This window comes from Sinohyriopsis cumingii, chromosome 9 (genome assembly GCF_028554795.1).
Source record: "Sinohyriopsis cumingii isolate HCF-2022 chromosome 9, ASM2855479v2, whole genome shotgun sequence".
NCBI classification, from domain to species: domain Eukaryota; kingdom Metazoa; phylum Mollusca; class Bivalvia; order Unionida; family Unionidae; genus Sinohyriopsis; species Sinohyriopsis cumingii.
Genome location: NC_142969.1, coordinates 96,834,198 through 96,852,982, shown reverse-complemented (window position 1 = coordinate 96,852,982; position 18,785 = coordinate 96,834,198). Strand labels below are relative to the sequence as shown.

Genomic DNA, 18,785 nt, shown 5'->3' with positions numbered 1-18,785 from the left:
GCAGTGAACTTTAAAGTTGAATGCATTGAGCATTACATTTTTTTTCGCATTTAAGCCAGAAGAGTCTTTGTGAAGGGTCACTTCAATCTTTCTTCGTTCATCCCCCCCCCCCCCATGTCAGTGTAAATTTCAAAGGGGCAGCATTCCATCTCGGTGAAATTGACCGGGGTCTCTTGACACGGTCCTTAGAAAGTGTGTGTGTGTGTGTGTGTGTGTATGTGTGTGAGAGAGAGAGAGAGACTTGGACTTTTAACATAGCTTTAAAAAAAAATCAGTCATATCGCTACGAGGTCTGAAGTGTGACAGTTTATAGTGATGTCTAGCACCGGGGCATCATGCCGCAGATATGTAGCATGATGTCCCACCCAGTCACGTCATCCTGACACCAGGCCGACCAGTCCTAACACTAACCTCTTAACGCTGAGCGCCAAGCGAGGTAGCTGTTAGTATCATTTTTGTAAGTCTTTGGTATGACTTGGCCGCGGATCGAACTCACGACCTCCCGCATACGAGGCGGACGCTCTAACCACTAGGCCACCAGAGCTGTTCCTTAGAAAGTAAACATTTGAGCTACCAACTTAAACCGCTTTATAGGAACCTATGTCAACTTATCATTTTTCAAAAGGAAATTGTTACGCACCGTCATCCACAGATTCCCAGCTGTCGAAATCCGATGAAAGGAATTTTTCTTTGGGAAGAATTAGGGACGGTTTCCTATGATTGGGCAGAATAAATTAATGCGTACACTTTAGAAACAATCAGAATTTAAAATGACGACCTTAGTCGAATTCTTTAGTCTGAAATTTCCTGAAAGAGGAAAATAGTCTTGACTGCATGGAAGCCTAAAGAGAATAGTGCTTTCCACGTTAAACAAGAAAGGGACCAGGTGGCTGTTTTGTAAAAAGAAAGACAGGTTTTAGTCCTACCACGCACAAGTTCTGAAAGAGAACAATAATAAGGTACGCAATTTTAGTTTCAAGTACTATTCTATTATTTGATTAGTTGTTTTATGCGATTGTGTTTGCTGTGACTAGGTTTCCAAATTATTTATCGTTTATTCAATTTCATGGGAATGTGTTGATGCTAGAGTTGTTATGCAATTTATTGCATTCAATTTCATGGAAAGTGTTGATGCTAAAGTTGTTATGCAATTTATTTTTATTCAGTTTCATGGAACGTGTTGATGCTAAAATTGTTATGCAATTTACCTTTTAATATTACAGCTATTAGTTCATTGGTAGAATTGATTGCATGCGTTCATATGTGTAATATTTAATAGGTTTATATGAAATAATTTCCTTTGTTTGTTAGGACGACACAGATTATCGTGAGTTAACGATACTTACCTGATTATATCAGATTTTGTAATGTTTGAATAATCTTGTAGGCTAAGGATTGCTGTGAGTTACAATTTGTGAATTTCATGCAATAGTAATCGAACGTGTAGTAGCATATGTAATAGAAATACGGTAATATTCGATAGACGCTCGCGTGGTAATTTAAGACCTGCCGCTTGAAGCAAGGACAATGTCCTACCGTACTAAGTCAGAATTTACGCAGTGTTTGGGTAGCCAACATGCTCTGAGTAACGTGAGGAAATTTTATATACGTCTTAGAGGGTGGGGTATACAGAAATTTAGGGATATTTTGTCCTTTAAGGAACAGCTTTCAGGGAGAGAGACGGGACAGTCTGAAGACAGACGTCCGAGAAAAAAGAAGGACGAGATCAGAATAAAAGGACCAGGAAGTCCATTAAGGGGCAAAGCATAGAGCTTAGGAAGTTGATGAACTAGGAGGACGTTGATATACGTTCAATGGAGGAAAGGGATGCAAATCAATCGTGGACATTGCGCTCTTTTCACCTCTCGTTATGATGATGAAATAAATCCAAATTGGACACTCCTGTTAAATTATATTGATATAATCTAACTTGAATTAGAATTGTTGTTATTAATTTGTTCTGATTAAATGTGTTATTGTCTTGTCAAAGGGTCTCATATTGCTTTATTTCTTCCCAGTATTACCGCTCAGTTCTCTATTGAAATTATTTTCTTCTTTCACTCCCGCCGGGCTATAATATCGAGAGAGGTCATCCTCTAGATAACGTCAGCCAAATCCAATTAACCACCCCTCAGGTTAAGAGGGCGACGTTACAGTATTAAGATTGAAATTTTCTCTAAATTGTATAAAAGTAATTTTTCATTAAATTATATTGAAAGTAATTTTCCACTAATATATATATTGAGATCTATTTCTGTACGACAACTGTATATTATTTTAATAACGATTGCGCATTTACGAGCAAGTGCAAAAATCCATAAAATAAATTTCTCTTGTATCGAAATGTCAGAAAATTTTAGACTTGGCGCGAAGCTGCTGAACAGGCAACTTCCTAAATTCCTAATGGATGTGTAAGCTTCGCGCATTGTTTTTTTTTTTTTTAAACGAATAAGCCGATGCAACAGAATTCTCCGTAGGAAAGGACGAGAGCCTCGTTCTGATTCGAAATGAATGAACACAAGTATCTAGAAGAATGTCCATATTTGGTCGTGTTACCACGTTCAAAATTGAAAGCAAGCTTACGCAAAATCAGTTCATTCATCGAGAATCAGAAGACTGTCTTTCCTTATAGGCAAGCATCGTCTGTGTTCGTAGACTTCTATAAAGTATAGGAACCAGTTAATGTTTGAGATTTTCACGATAAAGTTCAATCTAGACTCGATATTTTTGCAATATTTTTGTGCGTTCCTTCTATTATATATTATAATGTTATGGAATGTTTAATTGTTTAAAAGAATTTATATTCATTCGTATCTATGGTACTTATTATAGGGTTATGATCAGAAATAAATCATAACCGTTCTGTAAAAATGGGTAATTTTCGCAGATGTAAAACTGTGCAATTTTGTTTTTAAAAAATTTGATGTTAGTTGTGGCTAATTATATTTTATTCTTTGCAGACCTAACAAGCGAATTCCGTAAATTTTTGGCCACTGCCGACCATGGTTGACTATAAACTTACTGAGTGGAAGGGGGGGGGATGACATAATTCCTTCAAAGTCCCAATGTCGTCATTTATCATAAATTTCATAATTTTTCCAATCTAACTAAAGTTTGGAAGGAAGGAAATGATTTGATTAAAATAAAATTTATCTGACATAAACCGTTCTTTGAAATAATCAAGATATTAGGTTTAAACGATGTTCAAATATTCAGTTTAGAATTAAGAGGTACCACCCCTTAATTCAGTCGACGAAGTCGCTCGTAATTCCGATCTTTTTCCAAGGTGCTCCAAAAGTAGTGATGTGATATGTTCGACAAATTCCGTTAGTGTCTAATCTAATAACAACATTCGCGCATGGCGCACAAATTGATTCGAGAGACAACTGAAGAGAGGCAAGCCCGCTCTTTCAGCGGATCTGAGAAAAAAAATCGTGTATTAGATAAAAATAGGATTCAGATGAATATTGGTGGGGCGCTGGAATATACATTGAAGGACGAACTTGGGCTGAAGACAGTCTAACATGGTATGGTGTTAGCTTGTTATGTTTACACCAGAGACATCATCAAATTTTGTCTGCCAGCATTTGACTGTAATCGGTTGACGCACGGATGTTGCCAATCAACATCGGATTAATTCGTACACGTGGAAAATGGCAGGTGTTTCAGATCGAGGGGGAAATTACATAGTTCAATATGTGATGAAACATCGGTATTATATTGTTTTAATGGAACCCAACGATTTTTAGGCCCAACATCTTTCAAGATTTAGTATTATTCAGATGATTTAGCACATAGGACTTTCTGCACGTAACGGCGGCATTTGGGCTTTCAACTGATTTGAAGAAGAAGACTGTCAACCATCCGAATTTAAAATCAACGTCACGTGTAGATAAAAACAATGGAATAAAAATCAAGCTTACATTACTGTTACACGCAAATGTTCTCACTAACTGCTTGAGTCTGACTTTTAGTCCACTGTTTCCTTATTTCCAAGGACTTCAAGGCAACATTCGTTGTCAACTGATTATTTAGTAAACGTCTAAAAACTACAAATTATATTCTCCTAATCACCTAATGAGCACACACAATGAAACGCTAATTTCACACTTGCATGGTTTTCCTTGTTTCACATTTGATTGACTCATCAATAAGCCTCTCCAAGCCGAAGATTAGTACTTTATTCCAATGTACCACAAAACACGACCCAAACACCTAATACAAAGAATTATTCATATCTCAAATGACTAAACATGTATACCTAAATTATCCAAAGAATCTCTTCTTAAGAAATTAGGAAGGGTCAATTTCACGAAATTTGATTCCCAATTCCCAGGTAATTGTATTTGAATCTTCGTCTATAATGACGCCTTACACCATCATAATAGCAAGCACCACCCATGTCCAAAATTTGCAACACCTGATTAAAATCACCAATTAGAAGTTAAAACAATGTAACTGCACGGTCATTCCTGCACTTCAGCAGTCACCCTTTTGCCAACGAGGGCATATGGCAGGATATACACGCTAATCTTCAGAATGTATTACATTGTGCCTCGACAATATGTTCTATCAGCTGTTATTAAAGGTCAGGGCCATCTGAAGAGCAAGGGATGTTACTATATGTACACACGATTTTGCTTTTGAAAAATCTAAATGCGTACAAAGCAAGAATAACGGATGCTATAACAACATAGCCATACGCAAGCTTAATGTTAAAAATAAAAAAAGCCTGGGTTAAATATCATCAACTAATTTCTTTTTTCTTTTTTTTTTTTTGAAATGATCGTAACAAGCTCCCTAGATCACTGGCATGACCCGCTCTGACACTCTACCCTATTTTACAAAGAAAGAATTGACGACGCTTGGCAAAGATGGGGCTATGTATTCTGTCGCCGTGAAAAGACTAATGAAAGAAAACTTGGATATACCTAAAAGTGAATCCTTTGTTGATGTAATCTGCTGATATGATGACAGAAAAGAAGGAAATTGGAATTATAAGGATTGAATGATCATGGTTGGCTATTTATCGATGTGTAAAGTGTTACTAAGTCACTCAGACTCACAAAGCTAACAAAGTCCTTCGGACTTTATATACTTTGTGAGTGATTAGGTAAAATTTACACATCAATCAATACACAACCATGATCATTTAATCCTATATTGTTTATATGCCTGGATGTGTGTACGTTTTGGATCGAGATTTGAAGGTTTACAAATATACATTGAAGGATGGTGCAAGGATAATTTGACTCAGCGCCAGGATGATGTCATATCAATTAACCATTCGGACAGCATATCGCTTGGTAGGATGTAAACAATGACTGCTCCCATGATGGACTAAACATTATAATTGTTTGGCAACATTTAGCTATATAGGATAATGAATCACCGAAATTAGGTAAATAACCGTCATTCAAATTCTTCGTTGTATCTGCACCTATCGGCGTATTGCAACTTAATAAGTGATGTGTAACAATGGTAATCTTTATGCTCAAAATACTACATATGACTAGCGCATGGTTATAAGCATTACGTATGCAAGGTTATACGATTTCTTTTCTCAATTTTAAACATATTAATAAAGGATTTTACGTCCACAGATGTAACTTATTTTCTGCCACTTTTATGATTTGCTTACGTTCCAAAGCAGAATGTTTAAACCTACATCGCGTGATACCTATAAGCGTTGTTCTAAGCCTTACCTGGTGTATCTTCAATCTTTCTGATTTGTTGCTTTGCTGCTCTTGTTTCTCCCCCGTTTTTCTCAAGAACACCGTCAGTTGAGCAAAGGATGGTGTACATAGGTACAATTGGACTGCGTTGTTTCTTGTAGTTATACACCATGACTGGGTTTTTTTCCTCCACTTTGTATCATGCAAATACAAAATGTATTAGTAAGATGCTTTTTTCGATTCTCACACTCAGTAGTAAGGCAGTTCAATAATTAATAATTACTGTTGCAATATAGGCTTTATCCATATTCAGTATTCAGTAACAGTAAAGGCACCAACAAATACACCATGTATACCTACCCTAATGCAGCCAGACTAAAATATATCCTTGATCTAGCTACTGGTCCTTACGCGGACAGTTGATGTGCAGGCATACGAAAAGGTCAACAACGGATATGAACACATAATAACAGTGAAAACGTAGTTTAGAATAGCTTGAAAGGCAAATGACATGATGTAGGTACCATATATTACATAGAATAACGTTACTATGTATAGTACATTATTATTTACAGGTAAACGAGCAGCAGAGAGGGCGAACAGACTCTAATTGACTCACTCGTTATTCGTAAAAAAAATGACCTTCCTGAAAATCGTTAAAAAAATTCGTAACGAAAACGAATTGCGGTGACTGAGTGCCGAGTAGGAGACCTTCACCCTCTCTGCTGCTATAGTTAAATAAAATTATAACAAATAATTCCAGAGGGAGGGCGAACAGACTCTAGTTGACTCACTCGTTATTCGTAAAAAAAAAGGGCCTTCCTGGAAATCGCAAAAAAGGGTTCGAATGGAAAATCTTAAAGAAAATAGGGATTGCGGTGACTGAGTGCCAAGGATCAGACTTCACCCTCGTTGCTGCTATTAATTAAAAATGGTATCAAGACCGACTCGATATCGTGACCGTGGGTCATGCAAGTTTATCGTTATAAAACCATGCGGCGATAACTGAGCATAACTAAATAAATCTTTTAAAAGATTATAATCCATATCACAGCTACACCAGGTTTGATGAATATTTTTCAGCGTGTGTGTATCAACTCCGTTAAACACAGCAAGAATATTACAGTTATCCTAGATCACTTTTGGTATCTGTGCATACCGCTGGGTTACATAAATCACATCTGTGTTTTTATGTATTCCTCGAGAAAATAACCGAGCAGGGTTTGCCTGTTTATCCAACATCACATCATCGTACACAACTAAATTGTTAATAAACCCATCAATATCATCTACAGACAGTGCTTCAATGATGTCACTGATAAATTCAATAACATCATAACCGCGTTCATTTAACGCTCTTGCCTTTTCATTAAAGTCTTTAAGTACATCATAGCATCGGTGATCATCAACTGACGGAGCTACCAAATACAACTTGTCGCAGGTCATCCACTTCATTATTAAATTAAGTAACAATTACGTTTTACCAGATCCAGACGGACCTATGATAATCATTCGGATAGAATTTGGTTGCGCAGCATGATGTTTAACTCGTTCTCGTTTTCTTACCGCCGAAAAGTCAGTGACCTCCATGTTATAGAAATATAATAAATAATATGGATTTATTTTGTGTGAAATGCAGGGCGCGTACCCCCACAAGTGATCTAACAACTATTACAACAAAAAATAACAGGTCAGCAGTTACAGGTAAGTGTGAACGATGCGGTACAAACATTTTTTAATTTATTCCCGCTGACAAGTCAGTTTTAAAAAAAAAGCGAGGAGGTGTTATTGCCGCCCAGTTAGCCAGACTACCAAAAACACCATGGGCTAAGTACCCAGGAGAAAAACACCTCCCAAAATATAATTACTGTGGCCCTGGAACTCGACTTGATATCAGACTTGACAATCAAGACCAACCAAAACCAGGTGAGTATCCAATAAATGCTATTGATAAAGCGTGTCACGCTCATGATGTAGCTTATGAAAGTAAAGATCTTCATCAGCGGCACATCGCAGATGTGAAATTAAATCACGCGCTAAATTCCATAAAAATAAATCTTTCAAAGAATCAATAGCTAAATGGTTTGTGAGATCTGCAATGAAGGGTAAGCTTGTATTAGGAAACGGTAACTAATCGTCCGATTATTAAAATAATGGAGTCGATTTATTATTCCCAAGAGGATACTGGAAAGGTAAAGTAGTGATTAGTAACCTCGCTGATGCAGCAGGGATCGGACGTTCTACTGCTGAAAAATGGCTAGCCCGACAGGCAATATGGCAAATTTATTTACCACCACCTAAAACAATACAATATGCGCATTTTGATGTCAGCGTCCCTAATGAAGTAGATCAGGCTGATATTTTATTTTACCACATGATACTAGACCTCGAGTAACGTACAAATACGCGCTAAGTGTTATTGATGTTGCAAGTAGATATAAAGAAGCAGAGCCGTTATCGACAAAGACAGCTGCTGAAGTAGCTTCTGCGTTTAAACGAATTTATCAACGAGGACTCGGACCACAAGGTGGTCTACGATGGCCACAGCTGCTACAGGTTGATCCTGGCAAAGAATTTCAGGGCGCTGATGAAGCAACATAATGTCAAAATACGACGAGAACATACTGCAATTCACCGCGATCAGGCAATTGTTGAACGATTTAATCGAACACCTGCTGAGCGGTTATTTGGATATCAATACGCGAAGGAAATAATTCAAGATATGAGATCTCGCGAGTGGGTTGCAACATTACCAAGTGTGATAGCTGCGTTAAATAATGAAATTACTCGAACAACCAACATGAAGCCTAATAATGCAATTACAAGCGCGTATATTCCAGTACAACGACGTGATTTTTCAATGCAGCCAGTATTAGGTAATGTGACTGTAAGATATTTATATGAACCTGGTGAACTTGAAGGTGGCTAAAAAAAAGAGTAACTGATCCTATCTGGAGTATTACAACATACAAAATTTCCAGTGTGGTAAGATCCACGGGTAGACCTGCAATCGACAGATTAGATTCAACTACTCCTCAACGTGGCTTTCTTCGGTGGTATTTTTCGCGAAAATGTCTAATCGCGCATCGAGGTCGTCAAGGTCAGTAGGATAAGGGAGTGGTTTTGGTGATTGTAACCAAACATCGGTTTGTTTCCGATATGATATAATAGCTTCATTGACCTCAACGATATCAGTATTGCACTATAAATCATATATCCTAATAAAACTATTGGTACCCAGCGTTTTTCTGAAAAATGACTGCTAAACAAAAACATAACAGATCGGATGAAGACCTTTAGATATTTCGAACGATACAACACAAGCAAACCCTGTCAGAACAAAATCAGGTAGTGGTCCATTAACTGCCACTCTGGTCATCTCATGCCTGGGGTCTCCAAAACTTTTAAAATACTTGGCGCACTCACCCATTCCAAGAAAACTTGTCGGATAATACGCGGCCATATTAAATGAAATAACGTCAACGCGGTTTGACTTGGTATTCCACAAACCACCATGGCCATATTCGCAACAACTTAACTGAACATCCTTTAAGAAATTCAAATCGCGTTAGCTTCCACAAATTTCTCTCTCTGGCAGCGTGGGAAGCAACTGACGGAACTGTAAAACAATTTTTTAATAATTGCTCAGTATTCTCTGTTGGAAATTTATGCGCAAGATTTTTCATTTCTTCATGAAGAGATTCTTTACGATATATTTCGCCGTTAGGTCGTACAAATTGATTACATTTTTTATCATCTGAACTTGAAAATAACCATAATGACACAGGATCGTTTTTACTTATTTCGTGAATAACATCAAACATACCTCCTCGGTAAAATCTTGCAGTTCGATCTCGTGGAAATATTGTGAATGCGCTGGTCCACGCGTGTGCGCTATGATCAATAGTTTCAAAAGGAGGTCCCCTCGACTTATTCTTTGATTTATATAAACCTCTCCGGTTAATGATTTTACTACTCTTAGAAATTTTAATTTACTTGATAAGTCGGCGACATCATTTATTGTAGCTCCGGTATCCTTAACCGATTCATTCCACTCAATTATTTTTTTACGTTTTAGATCAGTTAACCCATTTCCACGCATCGCATTTGTAAAATGCTCAATTACTCGTTATGCTACACAATTCAGCCTTGACTCTGTCAACAATGAAAATCTCATTGGTGCAAGATCATCGACGATGGGTCTATCATTTAGCTGAGAAATTGCATAAACAATCGCTGTTACCTGATACGCTTGAGCGTAATATGGTTTATCAATCCCGGTCAACATCCCTGGCTTGGAATTTTTACTTAACACAGCGGTTTTTCCATTTGCAAGGACAGGGTCACGTTTGTCACGGATAATCCACTCAGCGGAATCTGTTTCTGCTAGCACAATAAACTTTATTCTGAAAAAAATATTTCTGATCGCAGAGGTAATCGATTATCTTTTCCGCTCCCTTATCGTTCATTGTAGCATCAATGCCTTCGTCGTCATTGACTTCGTCAGCGACGCGTACAGTTTTGAATGTTGGCCATACGTAAGATGCCCCATCATCACGAAATTCTTTTTTAGCATCCCTGATAATATTAATCAGATTAATAGTCGGATCAGCCAGAGTTCGCCTCCGCAAGTCAGGGGTTCTTCTGTCAAGATCGAATCTGGATGTTTTCCAAGGCTGGATTGTAGATAATCTCTCAAACTCTTCCATATTATATTTCAGGCAAGTATTTAAATAAAAAATATTATATATACGATGGCTCAAATAAGAAATCAGTGCAAGTGGTTGATGATAGGGTCTTCAACTCCTTGTAATAAATCATGCGTGAAGGAATTCTGCGGTCAATATTTGCAAAGTGTGAGGAGGGGGAGTCTTGGTCCACACCCTAAGGAGCTAAATCTTTCAATATAGAAACCAGCGACGAACTAATATTTAAGTCAATGACCGCACCTGCCAAGTATTTTGACATCTGCAAGCCTTCCGTACAAAGAGTCGAAGATAAAATACAAAAATCGGCCTTTTCAAACAAGTATGAAAATTGGATCTCATTTCGTCATGTTCGGGCAATGAACGTAGACAAATCTACCGAGGATATGTAACGCGGTTGACAGAGTTATCCTCGTTTCCTGTACAGATTAAACCGCATCCTAGTTTCACTATCACTATAGTTGTATACACAAGCACAAAATCAATGAGCCGCTTACAGTTTCTCAATGTAAAATAGACTCGAAGGTAAATTATCATTCTTTCCTCGTTTAGTCTTTTTCTCTGTCCATTCAGAAACCTGTAAGAAATATTTTTTTGTGGGAACGGTTACCACGGAAGTAAAATAACTATGGTCTATCTCCGATTACTTCCCGTAGATTTTTATCAATGACTGTCAACACGGGTAGGTGTAATTGATTATTGGGATAAATTTAAAAAATTCACAGACGATATATATGTTTTACTGAATCCGTCTGGTTTTCTGGTTCATCTACATTTTTTCTGCGATTATAATTAAGAAAAATTAAGAATATAAGTCATGCCTGTCTTTGAATTTCCAAGTATCAGTCCAGTATATATACTATAGGACACATTTTCTTTATTGGGGTTTTCGAAACTCAACAGATAAACACATCTTCCCGCCATGTGAACACGTGGCAGGCGCATTTTGCATCCTCCAGGGTTGATTTTGGGGGATCTTATATCAATGAGGTATTCTGTGAAATACCGGCGTAACCTTTTTAATGCTATTTCATATGAATCTCTAACAGTCGCTTCGATGAAACCCATGATCCTCCTTCCATCAAGTTCTGCACCTTGAGGGTCCGCCCAAATAAACTCATTATTGGAAAGACTAAATGCTGTAATATTTAAATCTTTTCTCATAAATCCGGTTGCTCCACTAGGACCAAACCATTTTAAATAGTCTCTAAGAAAATCTTTTTCTCCCTTAGGATATGAAGCATTATCCGTCGTAAAATCATCCCGCACTGGTTCAGCTGGTGGTGGTGGTGGTGGGGCCAACATCAGGCCAACCTAACACTGTTCTGATCGATGATTGATAGATATCCGCGGCGGAATCGGGAGAGGTTATCTCGATTGCAGATGATAATGTTGGTTCATGAACTGTTATTTTTATTTCGGATTCCCGACCTGTGATATTTTTTATTCTGCGTGCAAATTCATCATTGATCTGTTCGATTTGATAACTGCCGGTCGGTATTCCAACGATGGTCCAGTCGGGGGTTCCATTTGGTTTATTTTTCTTTAGCAAACACCAGCGAATTATTTGGTTGTAATAATATTTTGATTTTGATCTGATATTTGGCCAACTGTGGCATACTCGCAACTGTGCAAGAGCGATTTCTTTTACTGAATTCAGCGTTCGTTGAGCTTGTCGATATCATTGTTGTTTTTAAGGCGCTGTGTTTGCGGCTATTTGATGAAGTAGTTCGGTCATTATTGTTTTCATTTTCTTTCAAATGGCGGTTTTCTGAATCAATTACTTCATTGTATATCTTGTTGGTTAATTCGAAATTTGATATTGTTGTGTTGTCGAGGCTGGATGATATCAGTGATGATAATTTAGAATATGCTGCTGTTGCCGTGTGTAACCGCGTAACATAATCGTGCAATTTTGTATTCGTGCACGTGGATATCTTTTTCGCGATAATATTAAAAACACCTGCAATTGCTGCTGATGATGAAACACATATTGTTGCTACAGCTACTGTTATCGGAGTCAGCGCTGATAACACTATACCAGTGGACGCAACTACCGTAGACACTGAATAAACTACAACATCAATGGCAACTGCACGCCGCTTGTACTTATTTACTTTCACGGTATATTTGTCGATTATTGTTTTTAGCGCTGATTGCCATTCACGTACTTGATCATATCTATATTTCTGAACACTTGATTCTGTCAACGCCATTATTATTTTACGCAGTAACCAATTGAGGCGTCTCAGCAACAAATTTCAGACACCACCAGTAAGATGTTGCGGTTAATTTCTTATCAGCTGCTTACAGTATAAATATTTCTTCGGTTCCGCTATTTAACACAACAGACGCAAGCCCGGAAAACGGATCGGTTGAATGCCGCCAGGGATACGTTGTAAACATCTCACATTTTGCAGCACTGAACACAGACAGTCTATACACACCAGTAACTGTTGCAGTATGTTTGAGAGTTTTATTTTGCTGCGACCATGTTGCGAACAGGGATGACACTGTGTATATACTACGTTGGTGATCTGTTTGTGAGGAATTTTAATCAGATTAATTTTGTTAACGATATCAGAAATTCCACTTACGATGTCTTCGAGTGTTTTCTTAATTGTATCAACGTTCGTGTTGATATCAGAGAGTTTCATGTCAGCTGTCAATGGAGTACCAAAGAAAACATCTGCGATTTCATTAATTTTTCTAAAATTTCTACGAAGATTCGTGAACATATTCAAATGAACGTCATACTCGGCCCGTAACGTGGATAATGTATTATCTACGGTACAGTAGTTAACGTCCACATATTTTTTGTTGCCGCGTCTTCGTCGGATGTTGGGTCTCCAAGCGTTATTATTTTATTTCCGCTCATGCTGAGTTCACATGTCATTGTGTCGCCTGTATTAGTTAAACGATTAGCGATTGCATGTCTGATGGTTGTAAACGATATACTTGAAGAATATCTCATTCTACCGACGTCAGTAAACACTGGGATGTTATCCGTTGAGAACCAAACCGGAATCGTTGACTGTTTGACATACTTGACAAAATTCCTGCGATGGAGCAAACCTATATGAATCGAAATAAACAATTCCACAAGGGTCAATCGCGTATGCTACCCAATAAGTACTGGGTCCAACACGTGAATCGAGATAATAATACCTGTTTCAGCGTTGTTTGGTTGTTGTGGTAATTGATGTCGCATAAAAAACCTCTGAAGGTTTTTATTTTGAGTTGTTAAGCCGCATCAAGTAAATCAGAATTTGACATTGGTGTAAAACCCCATTGTGAGTTCAACGTAGATAAGTTCCCGGAAGTCTCAAAACTTTTCCTTGAACGGATCGTCCTAAATAAGTTCCCGGAAGTCTATGACATTTTCCTAGATAAGTTCCTGGACGTCTTACTCCCTTTGCCGTTGCTTTTTTTAATGCCATTCCAGCAGCGGTTTCAACACCACCTAACGCAGCAGCTTTTGCAACAGCCGGAGCATCAGCAGCTATCAATGCTGGTATTTCCGCGAGAAGTGGGAATATTCCTCCGGTTTTAACCATGTTGTTGATAGCACCAGCAGAAAGTTTAAATCATATTCCAGTCTTGGATTGTTTAGCATCATTGAGATGTTTAAGTTTGCGCGCTGTTAACGACAGTTTATTTTCACCGCCTGTAATTTGATTGTGCTTTAGCATTATTGTGGTCCCACACTTTTTTTGCTGATGTGGATTGTACCTTCTTGATCTGACCAGGAGTCAGACTGACACTAGCATGATGGTCTGACATTTTTATAAAATACTCGTGTTTCTAAATAACGTGGATTAAAGATTTTCCACTGGTGCATCAACGACTCTCAGTCAACCACTACCACCTTCAAGTAATATTGCTTTGTCGCTAAGTATAACTGCAATTGCTCTGTAAGAACCATGAACAACTGGTGGGCCAGCCGCGACAACAGGAAGTTGTGTTACCTGAGTTCTAAAGTGTATATCAACGACAGATTGTTTTGATAAATCAAGATGTTCCAGCGAAAAGTAATAGGTTGGATACAGATTTATATAATCTAACTGTGATATTTTTAAACCAGTATCTACGTTTTGATCACGTCCCATAAATGCCATTAACCGGTGGTATACACGCGCTATATGATATGTTTTCTGTTGGTTCTTGTTGTCCGTTTATCCGTAAAGAAACCTCGGTAACACAAAGTTTGTCAAATATCATATGGGAGTGAGTTTGCGAGTTCAATCGATTATCATACTGAAAATAAATATATGTCGTGGTGCAGAAACACTTTGCTGTGATGCTATGTGCCATGTAAATTGCCCGTTAATGTTAGATTGTATACTATCCGTGGTTGTTGTCAACCAGGACAACAGAGATTTACCACCTGTGTCCATAAAAGATAATAGTCGCTCTTCTTCTGCGATCGTTGGTGTCATTTCCGGCATCCATAACGAAAGTTTTGTTAGTATTAATTTACCAGCATCACCAGCAGGTCTCCAGATAGCGTTGTTGTCGGTATCCCTTCTCACAAGAGCAATTGTGTGTTTAGCTCCAAAGAAAACTTTTCTAACATTTCTGCAAAATCCAAAGATATGCGACATTGGAATTGCTCATGAAAAAATTCTACGATCTCCCTCCAACAATGATCGACGTGTTGTAAATCCTAGGTTAAATTCAGGATTACCATCATGAATCACCGACCACACATCAGCGTCAGCGTTATTGGCAAAATTTCTTGGTCGTCTTATACTATACGGTCTGCTGTCTGCGTGATCAGAATTGTCTTTCATAAACATCACTGTGGGGCCTGCTGATTTTGTATAATCATCAGACTATCTTGCCAATCCTATTATTGTTGTCGCAACGTCAACATCTTGCTGAATCGTCTCGATATTTTTTCCATCGATCATATAGGTGGCGCTATCAAACAATGCCATGACGCCGTTGTTGACAAAGCCAACTCTTACTCCATTTGCATATACAGTATCATCTGTTTTTATAATTTCACTTTCTATCTCAGTGAAAGCCTCAGCGGATAAAAAGTATCTACTTGTATCATGAACTTGCAGTTCAATTCTTCCACGCTGATTTGGTAGTCGTGCGTCATAAGAATAAAACTGATAATCACGCACAGACTCATCTTTAAGGACAGGTGCTTCCATGTAAAATGCTGTGTCGGATATGCGCTTAAACATTTTTATTATAATCATTTTCGTCTAACACGTGGATAGCCTCTTCAGGAAACTCCGCTTGCAGATATTAAACTTGAAATATTATCCCCCGATTCACCGAGTCCTTGATCTGCTAGCGCTGCCAGTTTCTGATTTGAAGCTTGATTTATTATTTTACTGACATTTGCAGGCATAACTTCAATACTTGGTCATTTTACTGGCTGTGATTTTCGTCGTATTAATCGTGCTAGTCTTTCTTTGATTGCCGAGAACGCCTTACCAGCAGCATTGACAATTGCACCAGGAGCTTTTTCACGAACAACGTCAATAGCCTTCATTGATACTTGTTTTGCAACAGGTGCTACTTTTGGAGCTAACCTTCTGAATAATCCCTGAACAACATCACCAAGTCCATCTCCGTAATACACACTGTAGGTTGGTAATCGTGAGTTTACTGCTCTGACCATTACAGGTCCACGCTGACTATTGTGTATGATCATCTTATTTTACTTGCCATTTATCTAATCACTGTAATCATCAACGAGTTCATTGATAAGTTCTCGGTAAACGCTAATATCCCTGATACCGCCTTGAAATAATCGCCGACAAATATCAGCTGCTTCATTAATTATTTCCGGAGAATTATTACCAGCACGCGCTCCACCTATGAGAACTTCTAACCGTTGCACGTCATTGAGAATATTGTTAGGACAAGTAACAAGACTACTTCCCAAACCACTACTAGTAACACCAATGTCAGGCTCATCGTAAGATTCTTCTTCTGTAGTTTCTCCACATAGTTTATAAAAGTCTTCAGTCGATTCTTTTTCCATTTGTTGCAATGGAGGAGGAAGTTGATAGGTAGGCTCTTGCTGGGAAACTTTTTGTTGTCGTTCTTGTCGTCGTTTTTGTTGTTGTACTCGTTTTTGTTCCCTTTTTGTTTTTGTGTTCGTTTTTGCTCCCTTTCCTTTTGTTTTTGTCCCCTTTCTTTTTGTTGTTGTTCTTTTTCTCGCTCTCTTTGTTCTTTTAGTGTTTTACGATTTTCTGCTTCTGCTGAATACATTTTATAATGAATATTTTTTGTCTGTTTACATAATCAACATTTTGATTTATTTTAAACACCCAGTCGTTCCATGTACCACTATCTACTTTTTTTAACGTATTCGGGTTTTAAAAATTTATCTCTTGAATAATAATTTTTAGCGGCAAACTCACCAAACTTGGCTTTATCCTGTGAAGTTTTCAATTTATATTTTCGAATTTCTTGTATACCTTTTTCAGTAAATTTTTTCCTAAAATCAATTCTTCCTTTTCCTTTTTTTTTGGTTTTTCACCAACAGCACCTTTAAGTGTTTCGTCACCTTCATCTTCAAGCTGAGGTTGAGCTGCAGCTATCTTTGCAATTTGTTCAGCGGTTTGTTTGACTGATGGAAGAAGACCTTCAGTAGCTGTTGAAACTCTTTCAGTAACTTTAGTAACAGGTTTTAATAACTGTTCTGTACCTTCTGCGTATTCAAGTTGAGTTTCTTGCCGTTTTTTGTAGGTTTTTTCTGAAAGAATCTCTTACGGGAAGAAATTTCTTAACTGCTTCTAGTCGCTCTAGAGCTAACCGGGCAGTATAAGATTCCGGATGAACCATTATTTGACATAACTTTTTTTGAATTAATAGCTCCAACGAAGGTAAAGTCTCATACTTGGCACTCAGTCACTGCAATCCCTTTTTTCTTTACGATTTTCCATTCGAAGCCTTGTTTTTTCCGATTTCCAGGAAGGTCTTTTTTTACGAATAACGAGTGAGTCAATTAGAGTCTGTTCGCCCTCCCTCTGGAATTATTTGTTATAATTTTATTTAACTATAGCAGCAGAGAGGGTGAACGTCTCCTACTCGGCACTCAGTCACCGCAATCTCTTTTCGCTACAATTTTTTTACGATTTCCAGGAAGGCCTCTTTTTTACGAATAACGAGTGAGTCAATTAGAGTCTGTTCGCCCTCTCTGCTGCTAAACGTGAAGCAACTATAGAAGTACATGTGGTATATATTATGATTAAAAGAAATCTTAGCCTAAATCGAGTCTTTGCAATTTTGTAATACAACCTTTTGTTGGCACTACGTGGCCACTTTTGTGTTGATGTGCCGTTAACAAATATTACATACATACATACATACATACATACATACAACCGGTATTTATGATAGCTGGATATATTCTCTTATTACTGTGATACATTCCACAGAATACTCGTATATCCTATTCCGCGTTCATACTTCTTAAAATAATGCTATTTTTGGTATTAGTTTACAAGAATATATAATGAAATACCAGCCAAAAGCACTGCGACGGTTTCTCAAAAAAAAAAAAAAATTTTGTTATTTAACTGGGTCTTCACTGAAGCTCTTGTTCAGTATACTTCAACTGTATACCTGTCGATCAAAATAGAGTCCTATAGTCGGATGTAAACAATCCACACCTATTCAACTGGGAATACAAGCAGTCGTTTCGTGTACAGTTCAGTTCACACACCTTCTGGTCGATACCAAAATTTACTTACGATAGAACTTGTAATAATGCAGAGGTGCTTTCAAACTTCACAAGTTCCGGTGTTTTTCAGCTTATTTAGCGGCTATTGTGTAGAATAAGGTTCTGTTTGTTGTGTCCTAGCTGATTAGCAACAACAGTCTGACTCATTTCTGAGTGGAAGAGACTTAAGAGTTACGTCCCTTAATAATTGGTAAACGGTTACTACAAAAAATAAAAGCGATTTCGGTAAATACACGCAAAAATAAACTGAATTTTCTGCTTCACGTAAATTGATACAACATTACTGCATATTCTGTATAAAGCATGCTCTATTTCTGATGCAAATAATGAACTAAGTCCCAAACCCAGTGAAGATCACCACAGGAGATATTTCTGATCATAGGCCTTTGAAATTCTATTACTGTAGTTAGGAAAATAATATGGATGTCAGAAAAGGGTAGCAAATTTTTGTTTTGCTTCTGGATAGGAATTCCGTCAATAAAATCTGTATTAATAGTGACTGCGAATTTGAAATATTCTTAAAAAAAGCATACATGTTGTTAAATTCCTCCTCCAGACTACACCCCAAAACCCATGATGTTATTACAACCCTATCCTAATCTATAAACACACAATATATCTTTTTCTTTAATGCAGCCTTTGTTCAGCGTGCAGTCATGCCATTACGTTAATGTTTAAGTTGCAGGCTGG

At 37.7% G+C, this 18,785-nt stretch overlaps 1 protein-coding gene across 1 annotated transcript in view; it reads right to left on the bottom strand.

Annotated features, from left to right (window-relative positions):
• LOC149792293 (ciliary microtubule associated protein 1A-like) overlaps positions 1 to 18,251 on the bottom strand; it is a 49,835-nt gene extending 31,584 nt beyond the window's left edge. Inside the window, exons 1-2 of the mRNA XM_089970858.1 lie at positions 18,106 to 18,251; positions 5,706 to 5,867 (exon numbers count right to left, since the gene is read on the bottom strand). Of these exons, the coding sequence (XP_089826984.1) occupies positions 5,706 to 5,847 (142 nt within the window). The 5' untranslated portion in view covers positions 5,848 to 5,867; positions 18,106 to 18,251. The remainder of the gene's footprint in view (positions 1 to 5,705; positions 5,868 to 18,105) is intronic.
• Between the last annotated feature and the right edge of the window lie 534 nt (positions 18,252 to 18,785).